Source organism: Mustela lutreola, chromosome 9, assembly GCF_030435805.1.
Source record: "Mustela lutreola isolate mMusLut2 chromosome 9, mMusLut2.pri, whole genome shotgun sequence".
Classification (NCBI taxonomy): Eukaryota; Metazoa; Chordata; class Mammalia; order Carnivora; family Mustelidae; genus Mustela; species Mustela lutreola.
This window is the reverse complement of record NC_081298.1, coordinates 131,240,881-131,253,719: the sequence shown is the minus strand read 5'-3', so window position 1 is coordinate 131,253,719 and position 12,839 is coordinate 131,240,881. Positions and strand designations below refer to the sequence as shown.

The 12,839-nt window shown below is 36.3% G+C and overlaps 1 protein-coding gene across 8 annotated transcripts in view; it reads right to left on the bottom strand.

Moving 5' to 3' along the window:
- Positions 1-12,839, bottom strand: part of PUM2 (pumilio RNA binding family member 2) — a 104,477-nt gene that overhangs the window by 27,405 nt on the left and 64,233 nt on the right. For 5 of the 8 annotated variants that reach the window (XM_059132559.1, XM_059132561.1, XM_059132566.1 and 2 more), the window contains 3 exons: positions 10,079-10,222; positions 9,671-9,961; positions 5,281-5,517 (listed from right to left, as the gene is read on the bottom strand). In XM_059132559.1, coding sequence (XP_058988542.1) covers positions 5,281-5,517; positions 9,671-9,961; positions 10,079-10,222 — 672 coding nt within the window. The remainder of the gene's footprint in view (positions 1-5,280; positions 5,518-9,670; positions 9,962-10,078; positions 10,223-12,839) is intronic. The other 3 variants (XM_059132564.1, XM_059132565.1, XM_059132560.1) reach the window with 2 other exon arrangements.

Here is a 12,839-nt window from a genome sequence, read left to right as displayed (position 1 = left end):
AAAGTACTGAATTTAATTACTGACTCTAAGACAATGAATTGTCAGAACCGATTGCTACCTTTTAATAAACTAATTTCACTGACTGACCTCAAAGCTTCAATTACACTTTTTAGTACCTTTTTCTTAAGAAAAACAAGCCAGTTCAAAAATGAAGAGGTACTCAGGATGCCTGGGTGGCTCAGTTGGTTAAGCTGCTGCCTTTGGCTCAGGTCATGATCCCAGGGTCCTGGGACTGAGTCCCGCATCAGGCTCCTTGCTCAGCAGGGACCCTGCTTCTCTCTCTGACTCTGCCTGCTTGTGTTCTCCCTCTCTCTCTCTGACAAATAAATAAATATATAAAATCTTTAAAAAAAAAAAAAAAAAGAGGTACAAGGAATAAACCATCAGTTCGTTAAGTCCTAAGTTAAATAAAAATACACAATGTTGTTTTATACCCAGGAAATTGCGTATCAACCTGATTACTATAAGCACAAAGGTAAGAATAAACCAGAAATCACTAACGCATTTTAAAAGCTTATTTTAAAAAGGAAAAAGGAACAGAGAAGGAAAGAATTTGTTAGCTAGCTCCAAGAAGAACAAAATAATACTGGGAATACTTAATGTTTTTTCCAAGATGAAGTACCTCAAAATAAAATACTGACTTCTAACAGAGAGAATGATTAAAGAAAACAACTACAGGTAGATTTTTCCCCCCAGCTCTACAGATTAAGATAGCATGAAAAAATAATTCATTTAATGTTTAACACTTGACCTGAAGCACAGAATATGACACTGCTCTTTGCATTTCAAGATAAAAGCCATTAATTTTAAATTTCTTCTCTTTCCTTGTTCCTTTCCCACTTGTTTTTGATTCCCAGTATTTAAACACTGCTTTTAAAAACCTGTAGTCAAATAGGGGTCCATCCTAAGAGCTCCAAATGGCCAAAGATGGTACATCTTTTAAAAAAGATCTTATTTGAGGGATATCTGGGCGGCTCAGTCAGTTAAGAGTCTGCCTTCAGCTCATGTCATGATCCCAGGGTCCTCGGATCGAGCCCACATCGGGCTCCCTGCTTGGCAGGAAGCCTGCTTCTCCCTCTCTTGCTCCTGCTGCTTGTGCTCACCAGCTCTTTCTACCTCTGACAAATAAATAAGTAAAATCTTTAATTAAAAAAAAAATCTTATTTGAGAGAGAGACAGAACACACAGTTGGGGGGGAGGGTTGGGGGAGAGGGGAAAAGCAGACTCTCCACCGAACAGGGAGCCTGACAGAGGGCCCAATCCCAGAACCCTGGGATCATGACCTGAGCTAAAGGCAAACGCTTAACCAACTGAGCCACGCAGGCACCCCAGATGTTAAAATTTCAAGATTTAAAAAAAAAAAAAAGCTATGAAATTGGTACCTCTCAGACTGCAGTGGACTAAAAGCTATCCACTACCCTAAGTCATCAATTTACAGGTAACAATGATGATTAAAAGAACAGGGGTTACATTCAGAAAATGCTAGGGCATCAACTCATTCTCAAAAGTTATTCTCTTAAGTTAGAAAATAAGCATTATCCTAACGGTTTTTTTCATAAAGAACTTCCAGCTAATAAATGCTGAAGGTATGACAGAATTAGAGTATTACCACTTTGCAACCTCTGAAAAAACAGACAATGATCCAAGGCTGCTACGCCGTTAGGTGGATCAGGCTGACAAGCTCCCAAATGGAGACAACCAGAGATGGGTCTTCTGATATGGTGCCAGCCAAGAAAATACAGAACCCATTTTGCCAAAAACAGCAAATAACAAACCATAAAACCATGCCTCTAGATGTAATTTCATTTTACAAGAAATACAGGGAATAGAGGAACACATTAAATACTACTATGGGGGAGCAATCAACAAAGTTAGGAATGTGAGAAATTCAACAGGACAAAGTTTCTTCAACAAATAAATGGAAAGAAAAAACAGAGGAAGGGGAAATGGCTTCAGACTGAAGGGCACATCAAAAAGACATTTAAGTCAATTAGGGAAAACAGAATAATGAGATATTATTAATTTTTAAAAATGTGATAGGGGCGCAAGGGTGGCTCGTTCGGTTAAACGTCTGCCTTCAGCTTGGGGCATGATCCCAGGCTCTCCCTCTCCTCCTCTGCCTACTGCTCCCCCTACTTGTGCTCTGTCAAAAAATTTTTAAAAATCTTAAAAAAAAAAAAAAGGATATGATGACAGTATAGTTTTGTTTTTAAAAAAAGGTATTTTGGGGAACCAGGGTGGCTCAGTGGGATAAGCCTCTGCCTTCAGGTCAGGTCCTGATCTCAGAGTCCTAAGATCAAGCCCAGCATCAGGCTCTCTGCTCAGCAGGGAGCCTGCTTTCCCCACTGTCTCTGCCTACTGATGATCTCTCTCTCTGCGAAATAAATAAGTAAAATCTTTAAAAAAGAAAAAAAAAAGGAATTTTATCTTTTGTACTAGGAAATGGAAGAATAAAATTTTTTCATGCTTCTGACTTCAGTATCTTAAAAAATAAGGTTGCGAATCAGAAATATTTTAGTTCATAAAAAATGAACCCAAACCGTTCAAATGAAATATCTGTTCTTTTTTTTTTTAAAGATTTTATTTGTTTGACAGATCACAAGTAGGCAGAGAGGCAGGCAGAGAGAGAGGAAGGGAAGCAGGCTCCCTGCTGAGCAGAGAACCCGATGCAGGGCTCGATCCCAGGACCCCGAGATCATGACCCGAGCCGAAAGCAGAGGCTTTAACCCACTGAGCCACCCAGGCGCCCCTGAAATATTTGTTCTTTAATGAAAAAGTGAATAGTAGTCATAAACTGAAAATACTTATGTGGATCAAATGACAACTACTTTAAAAAAGTAAACATCTTTTTTGGAAAGAAGCACACAACAATGTTGCTATTAGGCCCTTTCTGTTAATCAATTAACTAGCAAACGGAGAGCTGGTTTGAAGAAAAAAAAAAAAAAGGGTGTCATTCAAGACTTTTAGAATGTAGGTATCAGGAAGGCCTATCAATAACTATAATGGTTACCTGTCTGAAAATCTCTCAAGACAATAACATGGACCCAATTAATTCCAACCAATTATAATGAAATTGAGAACTCCTACCCCATGATACTCTATTCTTAATATGTGATCTGAGGAAGATTATTTCTAAAAATAGATATGCAAATTCATTTCCATAGGTATTTTCTAAATTATCTGCTTTGATAACTTGATTCATGATGAAATCCACTAAAGAACATACAACTTAAAAATTATGTTCTTAGACCAGAGAGCATGTAAGTCTTGTACTGTGATTCAATCAGATGAAAGCAAATAGATTATATGAACACTACATAAAGAGCAAATTTATGAAATCTATTAAATTATTCCAACCTGCCAGGGTCCATATGGTCCTTGTTAACATTGTCAGCCATACAACAACTAAAACTAAAGGAAACTGGGAGAATACAAAAGAAAATAATCTACAGATAATTCCAATCAGAGGTGTATTAAAATAACAGATTTCCAGCTAATGCATTTAAACTAAGGCATTTAATTTTGCGTACAGAAGTATCAGGCTATAATGCAGAAATGCTGGCCCAAGTGATGACTATTTCTCTTAAGTAACAAGAATTTCTTTCCTAAGCACCTACACAGCTGGATTCTTTAGTCTGAAGAAAAATACCTTGCTTGCTATTTAATTATAGATACATCTAAAAAGTCATATATATTTCTAATTTCTAAATAAGCTATGTAGAATAATTAATGCCATTTTTACAGGCCCTAAAGCACAACATAAGCTATAACAATTGACAGGAATCTGATCTGGAACTTACCTATGTAAGGACAGGACATGACAAATATAATTTTTAACAAATAAAACACAAAACTATTATGAAAGACCTATCCTTAGGCTTGCTATGTTCCAAATTTTTGTGTATATTTCAAAGTTTCAAAAGCATGTCTTACATGGGAGTGGTGGGAATGAGTAGGTCCGAGTAGAGTATTAATATAGATCAGGAACTAAGCAGCTCCCATGATCAAGAAAAGATGGTAAATGAACAAAGGTGTCAGGCTAAAAACTGATTAAGTTTACACAAATAGTGCTGTATAGGAGATCTTAGGGCCCCACCCAAATAAATAGTTGTATATATTTAATATCTACAAAAGAGCAAGGACCCAGAATTTGGGGCACAGGACCGGCCTTTAAAAATCAAATAAATAGTTGTATATATTTAATATCTACAAAAGAGCAAGGACCCAGAACTTGGGGCACAGGACCGGCCTTTAAAAATCTAGGCCACTTCACCCTGAGATGTATCTAAATGATGCAAAAGATCCCTTTGTTACATGGACACTTACGTTAACTTTAGGAAAAAACTGCTATACCCTTATGACTGGGGACAGGGGTCAAATACAATCACTAACTTATCTTTGCTAACAACAGCAACATTTCTTTTTAAATCACAAGCTGATTTAATCTTTCCAAGCACAAATCTCAGTTTTGAGTTAACTAAAATTACAAAAATTCGAAATCTAATTTTAATCAAATACTTTCTTTAAAGAGACACAGATTCATACATAGCCTCTGATATCCAAAATCTCTTAAAAATATTCTGTTAACTACATGAGTAAATATTTCCTGGAGAGGGAAAAGGGTAACCACCACCTCAATAATCTTGGGGTAGGGGGCAATTTTAACATACAGAAAGATACAAAAGTTCTAAATGCTCCAAATTCAAGGATATAACAAGCCTAAAACATTGTTTTTCTTAAAAGACATATTCAAAAGTAAGAGCATATGGACCAAACCCTTAAGACTCTTAACTCACAAACGTATTAAATCATATACCCTGATACAACCTTTGGTAAAATCGCCAGGCATTCAAAGGCCAAAGCAGAAACCATTGTACTAAACTAAATTATTTGGATTTCAGTAACTATGTGACTAATGTTTTCCTTTAGGTGTGCAAAAACTTGCAACAGTGAAATTTCTTTTACTATCATGTTTAAACAGTTGACTTTTCAGATGATCTAAAACACACACAAATCAAAAGCACAGACAAGAAAAAACACACCACTGTATTTCATAAAAGAAACATAAGATACACAGGGGTCTTTACCTTACTGTACATTAGACCCTCACTTTGAGTTTTCACAAAAGTAGAACTTTTTCAAAAGGCTATTATCTAAAAGCAAAAGCAATTTGGCATGTTTTATCCAACATTAAATATTTTACATATATTATAAACACACACACAAACACACTTACATGTATACATACAAATAAAAAGGGTTTTGGTTTTTTTTTTTTACCTAAATGCAAACTGGATGAGGATCCATGTGATGAAAGTGATGGCGGTGGCGTAAGTGAATGTCCTGGAGTTTGGCTTGGCAGAGGCATGCCTATTGGACTTGGAGAGGAGGAAAATCCCAGACTATTGTAAAATGGTTGCCCTATGGGTGCTAGGCTGCTACTAGATCTTTTGTACAAGTCAGAGCTAGTAGATAGAGACTCTCTCCTTGTGGCACTACTACTTGCAGAACTGCCAACTGAAGAAGAAATAAAAAAAACCCTAATTACATACATGTGTTAACTGAATAAAACCTATCCCCAACTCTTGCTGGGAAATAACAGAAGTGATCACAATAATTATTTTTAGAAACATTATGGAGAAGATAATTACTGTGATAACTATATAAACTAACTTATTAATCATAAAAGGGTATAAATGCACCCCAATAAAGTAACCAAATACTTAACAGAGCACTCATATGTTTATTATTTCACACATATTTACCATTGACACATATGATTACTGTGCTTTAATACCCTGGTATGATTTATAAACCCTGAAATTGTAAGGTGTCTGCTTTAGGAGATGCTGGAGATTAAATTCCAGTAAGGTTAAATTTTGGTAGTGTCCTAATCTCTGGAATCAAGTTCTTAGACTTCAACTCAATGCCAAGAAAGGATTACACTGATAAACAGATTATTAATACATTTCCCTCACCATTCACATTTAATTTGGCTTCTAGCTTGTGTTCAAACCATAGTCCTGAAGTCCATATTGGCCCGAATATCAGTCAAAATACAGATGACAACTAACTTTTCGGTACTTTTCACATTACACATAGTTCCTATCCTTCAACAAGTTACAAAATAGATAAGTAGGAAAAACTAAACTTCCTTTTAGAAAACTAATAGCTCTCATTACTGTTATCACACCAAAGACATGCTTTCACTTACCCCTTGGGATCTTCCATTCCTAAATATCTACTACCAGTTTTATGAGCCCCTTACTCAAGTGAAGACTGATAAACCTTTTTTTCCCCTTAGCTAATATACAATTCTCTCATAATACATCTCTCACTGAACTACATACTAAATTCTTTTTACTTAATTCCAAATTCAACCTTCTAGTCCTTTTTTCCTTTTGTACTCCACAAAATCATAAAACGATGGTAGAATCTCATTACCATATAGTGATGAATGCTCAAAAAAATAACCCAAGATCTGTTAATCAACACATCTGGATAATCAAATTCTTTACCAAGTGTTTAAAAGGATTGTCCAAAACTCCCAATTCTGAAGTCTCACTTAGAGGCCACATTTTCAAGTGCTTTTTTCCTATTTCTGAACACTGGCCTTTTTTGTTTGTTTGTTTTTTAACTAAATGCCTTTTACAGCTGAGAGAATTTGATATTACGTTCCTTGTCAAGTTTTTGAAGAATAAGCTCTATATTCGGACCAATATGGTTAACATTTTTCAAGAGAATTTTAAAGTTTCTATTAGGTCTTGGTTTTCTAATCACAAGTCAATTATAAGTAGGTCATTAGGGTATAAATGAAAAAATTAAGAGAAAAATTAAGCAGAGCACATGATGGGTAGACCAAGTTAAGCTAATAATACAGATAGAAAACAATTACATTGGTTTTGCCAAATTGAGGATTCTTATAAAAGAAAAATACCAGGCTCACATAACTGTATGAGGCAAAATATTAAAACAAAAAGTCAACCTTTTATACCAGACAGTACAGTTTCTTTTGAAAGACTTACGTTTTATTGAAAACTGCACATTTTAAGATACCGTACCAGGGATACTATTTAACTTTATGCATTCTAACAGCAAAACCAAATATAAACACTAATGGAATAAATACTTCTGTTTGAGTTGCTTTTGGCAAAATTGTCAAACATATGCTACATTAACTATGCTAATTTAATTTAAAAGGACACTGTCAAAGTGATTGTTCCAGAACATGCTAAATTTAAAATTCCTATTTATTTCAGAAAACAATTTAACTGACAAGGAAAAGACAATAGCTCTCTAATGAGAGCAGTAGCTCTGTCAGTCCCCTGGCGAAAAAACAAAAACAAAAAACCCCCCATAGTTTTGACACATGCAGTATTATTTTCCTCCAAAAAGGAAAAGCCAAGCCAAACATTTAAAAGTAATTCAGAAATAGCTTTATTTTAAACCTAAACAATCTGGCCCCTTAACTTTTACTATATGCCTAAATTTTCTGCAACACTTCGACTATGAAATACGAAACGAAGTATACCTAAAATATCTAGAAGGTTAGACCAACAGTGGAGTCACTAATCACTTGTCAACTGTGCACAAAATGTTAAATTACAAACTTGCAATACTTTCTAAATAATGGGTCATAGAAAGGATGACTTAATTACTATATTATAATGGCTTCCTAGGCGACTGTGTTATAAGCTAGGGTATTTAATACTGTAAGTGTTATTAATTTCCTCATATACGTAGGAGAATGTGTCTGATTGTGTGTGTGTATGTGCACATAACCGCACTATCATTTTAAATTTCGCAGAGATATGGAATTGCCATAAGGTGAAACCGCCGTGGGTAGACCTGTTTTAAGAGTACACACGTGCAGCACGCCAATGAACTCTCAGAAAATGTCCAAGAGGAAGGGGAAGATGACAGACTATGTACTGGCATCCAGGAGCGGCACCTGCTCATGCTCTCTGAAGCAAGGTAAACAGAGGCACCCAGACTAGCAGTCAGATTGTGTAAGCAATGATTATAAATAAGGGAGGCATGAAGAAGATCAGTTTGGGGACAGAGGCATCTGCAGGAGTATCTGTAGGGAACAAATGTTCATGCCAACCGTTCCTGAATGCTGGGGGCAGCTAAGAGACAAATGGGAATTTAAAAGAACTGGATTAATGGGGCCTACAAATCTATCCCAGACCATCAATGACATTATTTTATAAGAAAAGGGAACAGGAGATTTATCAAAGCTCTTCTCTGTTCTCTATAATCTCTAGAAACTAGTTATTTCTACAAAGTTAAGTTATACGTTCTTTTGGTTTTCTTTAGCATGTTGGATACTTGAGGAAATTGCTTGTCAAGTGTATTAGAAACAAAAAATGAGTCCTATGGGAGTGCTTGGGAAGAAGTCAAATATTGAACTCCAAAAGAAATGAAAAACTCAAGTAGGAAAATTAAAAGATTAAAGAGTCTCCATGGTCATTTGATTTTCCCTTAGAAGTTCTTGTGCCCATTCTCTGGGTAACTTTTTGTTCTGCAACTGTCATTACTTCCTTATTATACTTTATTATAAAAAGCATCCTCCATCTAAAAGTTTCTACTTGTTTTAGACCATTCCTCTTGTAAGTATGAATGCTGAAAGTTCAGAAGATCCTTTCTTAGAAAATAGGCAAACATACTTAATAAAAACTGGCCCATGTTAGTTTTGCCATTTTCCTCACCAGAAAACCATACAGTTTAAGGTGGTGGGAAAATAGGTAAGAAGCAGGTATTATAGATTCTAGAACTTAACAAAAATGGAAAATCTCCTGAGGTCTGAATAAACTGCCCCTGTCCCTCATGAAGAAAAGGCTGTGAATTCACTGTACCAACAGACCTAGGGTACACTGTTTTTCCTCTCATGTTTCCTGACTACTCTGGAAACCTCAGAGAATGCTAACACAAGGTCTGTCACTGGGGAGTCAATGCAGGCCTCTTCTGACTTCAGGTAGTCATTCCTCAGTTACAAAATCACTTTGTTGTGGGTAAATTATTTTGTGAAGATACTTCAAATTTAATTTTTTAAGTAGTATATATAAAACTAGGATATGGGAAGAAACATCCTTTTAGATGAAATTTTAGGGATAAAGGCCCAATTATTTAGTCTAAAAGATAAGTACATTGGTAGTTTCCTAGGGGCTTCTGTTTAGAATATTTCATTTTATTTTTATATGTCATACCAACTAAAGAAAATCATAATGAACCACTAGCATTTATTTAGTAAGAATAAACTACCTGATAAGCACACAAAGACAATTATTTTAAAATACCAGAAATTTAAGATGGCAAAATATTTACTTCCTCAATCATTATATAGAGAATAAGGAAGAGCTAGTCATTAGTATAATATATATTGCTCCAAACAAACCTTCCTAAAACAAAAATTTCAATAATACAATTCTTAAAGCCAGGGAAAAATGACTATAGCTTAGTAAAAGATGGGTTGCCTGAAATGAGCTAAACACTCATAAATGCTTAAAAGATTTGCAGGAGGCAGTTTTTTTGCTACAAAATTAAACTAATAAACCAGTGTTATATTCCTGTCCTTTCTACGCTACAAGCTATTAATATTTATTATTCAACACACACGTATACCTCATGTCCACTTAGCAGAGTACACTCATCTTAAAAGGCAACTTACCTGATGAACCAAATCCACTGAGGGCTGAGCCTATAGCAGCACCCAAAGAGCTACTGCTTCCAAAGCCAAGAGATGTACTTCCAGGCTGGCCAGGTCCGTGAGAAAACAAAGAACTGCTCTGGGAGCTACTAGTCAAAGACGTGCTCCCATAAAATGAATTAGACTGCAGATTCGTGCTTGGCGGCTGCTGCTGCTGCTGCTGCTGTGGTGGCTGAGTGCCAATGGGCCGGAAGAGACCGTTTGTGCTGCCTGTAAGACTATTTGCAGTCCCTCCAGCTGCTGCGGCCGCTGCTGGAAAATAAATTTCAGATACTTCTTGAAACTGCTCAAAAGACTATTCTCTATTTTTAAATGATTTCAAAAGAACACCACAAAAAGATTATCCCTGAAAACATCAGTTACACTTACCAGCTTGTGCTGCTGCTGAACTAATTAAAACAGGTGTTGGAGCCATTAAACGAACTGGAGCTCCAAGTCCAGTTCTTGCTCCAGGGCCAACCACTAAGGCACCAGTCTGATCATAATAGGCAGTTGGAGCTAGTACTTGATAGCCTAGATAATATTAAAATAAATGTTTACTAATGAAAACATTATAGAAACATGCATGTTTGTTTACCCCTGCTTTTATGTTTATCAACCAGAAAATATAATTACATACTGTTAATATAAAATCATTGAGTAGTTATAATATGAAAAGCAAACACATCCGGGAAGATATTATTTAAAATATATGGAAACATGATACAGTGAAAGTAAAATTGTTTTCTCTAAATTTTAAGAGCTGCCTTCCATTTATGGACCACAGAATTTTGAGGTACCTTCGATACAGAAACTACCAGCTATCAAGCACGGATACCTGAAAAATATTACCTAATAGTTCTGAGAGGAAGAGGAAAAACTAAGGCATGCAAGGCAGAACACTGTAACAATTATTATGCAATTTTAATGAAGTTCTAAACCAAGTGCCTCATTACCAGCATTCAATTAAGACTTTCATTTGTAAGCATCCATTTAAAAACTTAAGTCATGATGTAACAGATACTTTAAAATTGTACGGTAACTCTTTTTGTAAAGGTTCTCAAGCTAATGTTGCTAAAAATCATGGAGGCATTAGTTCTAGGATAGCCTTAAGCACAAGGCAGGTGACAATTTGTGCTATTCAGAACTACAGGAGAGTGAGGTCTACATCTTAGCAGCCTTTCTAAGTAGGGATTCCTTATCTTTACTACAGAGCAGAAAGGAACTATTGTGAACAGAAAAGTGACTACTCTGCCAATTCTCCCAAAGATAGCATATAAGTACCACTCTAGAGGCACAGGAGAGAGGTTAACTACATACAGAAGATACTTTAAGCAGGAAAGCTTCTCCCCTCCCAGAAGTCAAGTTGAAAAAGGCTGTCTTATACTGCAACAAGGATTCAGGCTCAGCAGTCTGACAACCATTTGCAAAAAGGCACTGACAACCTCTGTTAGTTTTAAGTTCAACCAACCCTTTCACATGCAAAGGTTGTTTTTAATTAAGTAAGTAATTCTGACTGTTTTTGCAATGTTTCATTATAAATGAATAGACATATAGGGCAAATCTAGGAAGGAATGCAGAGCTTTCAAGTCCTCTCCTCACAGAATAAAGGTGATAATCTGAGAAATTATTCGATATCCAACGGGAGATGTCAAAGAGAAGTCATGACTTTAGAGGCGCCTAATGGCTCAGTTACTGGGTGTCTGCCTGCGGCTCAAGTAATGATCCATGGGTCTTGGGATCGAGTCCCCCATCAGGTTCCTTGCTCAGTAAGGAATTTGCTTCTCCCTCTGCCTCCACCCCCCTCCACCCTGTCTCTCATGAATGAATCAGTAAAATCTTAAAAATAAATAAATAAATAAATAAATAAATAAATAAATAAATAAATGAATGTCCTGACTTTAGAAGATAAGACCAGGCTGGAGCTATAAACGATGAAATCACCAAGAAAATTCAAAAGGGATCTATGGACAGAGAACTTCACATTAAGAGGTTGGAGAGAGGGACGCCTGGGTGGCTCAGTTGGTTAGGCAGCTGCCTTCGGCTCAGGTCATGATCCCAGCGTCCTGGGATCGAGTCCCACATCGGGCTCCTTGCTCCACGGGGAGCCTGCTTCTCCCTCTGACTCTGCCTTCCACTCTGTCTGCCTGTGCTCGCTTTCGCTCGCGCTCTATCTCTGACAAATAAATAAATAAAATCTTTAAAAAAAAAAAAAAAAAAAAAAAAAAGAGGTTGGAGAGAGAAGGAATCAGGAAAGAAACCATGAAGCAATAGCCAGTAAGGATGAAAGAATTTGAGATGTGGCCTCTTGTAAGCCAAAGGATAAAGAATTTCAGTGAAGGCTCAATGATCAAGTATGTCAAATGCTGCTAAAAGCTATTAAGAATTCAGAATGGACCAATGGGATTAGCGACATGGATGTCATTACAGTAAGGGATGAAAGCCAAACTGTGGTAAATTGAGTCAAGAATGGAAGAACCACAAACAAGGACAGACAATGCTTCTGAGGAGTTCTGCTGTAGAAAGAGCCATAGGGGGAAAGTGGATGCTGAGTTAATTTTCTTTCAAGTACAGAAAATGTACTCTACTGACAAAGCACAATACTTTGTGTTTAAGAATTTACTGTTATTTTGAAATAAAACACATAAAGAGTACAAAACCGAAAAGTACAATGACAACAAAATAACTGTAACCACCATCCAAGTTAAGAAATAGAAAACTGCCCAGAACTCTTTCTCTCATGTCCCTGCTCTACCATAATCTCTTCATGTTACACACTACTCTACTACCCATAAATGCCTCCCTCCTTAACCATCATTTGTTTTGGTTTATTTAAAAATTTGCATGTATGTATAGACACATACATTTCCATTATTGTATAGCACCTCACTGGATCGATACCACAATGCCTTCATCTGTTCTACATTTACACCATTCCCTATTTGGGGACACTGCCAATAGTACTGCTATAAACACTGTGGTACATGTATCCTGGTACATAAAGTATGCAGATTTTCCTACTCCAAGGTATGTCATCTAAGGAGTTGACACAATGATTGTGCAAATTTACACTCTTAATACTTTGGTATTTCAACTGCTCTGTGACATTAACACCACTTTATATTCTTAGACTTTTAAATGTGGCTAATCT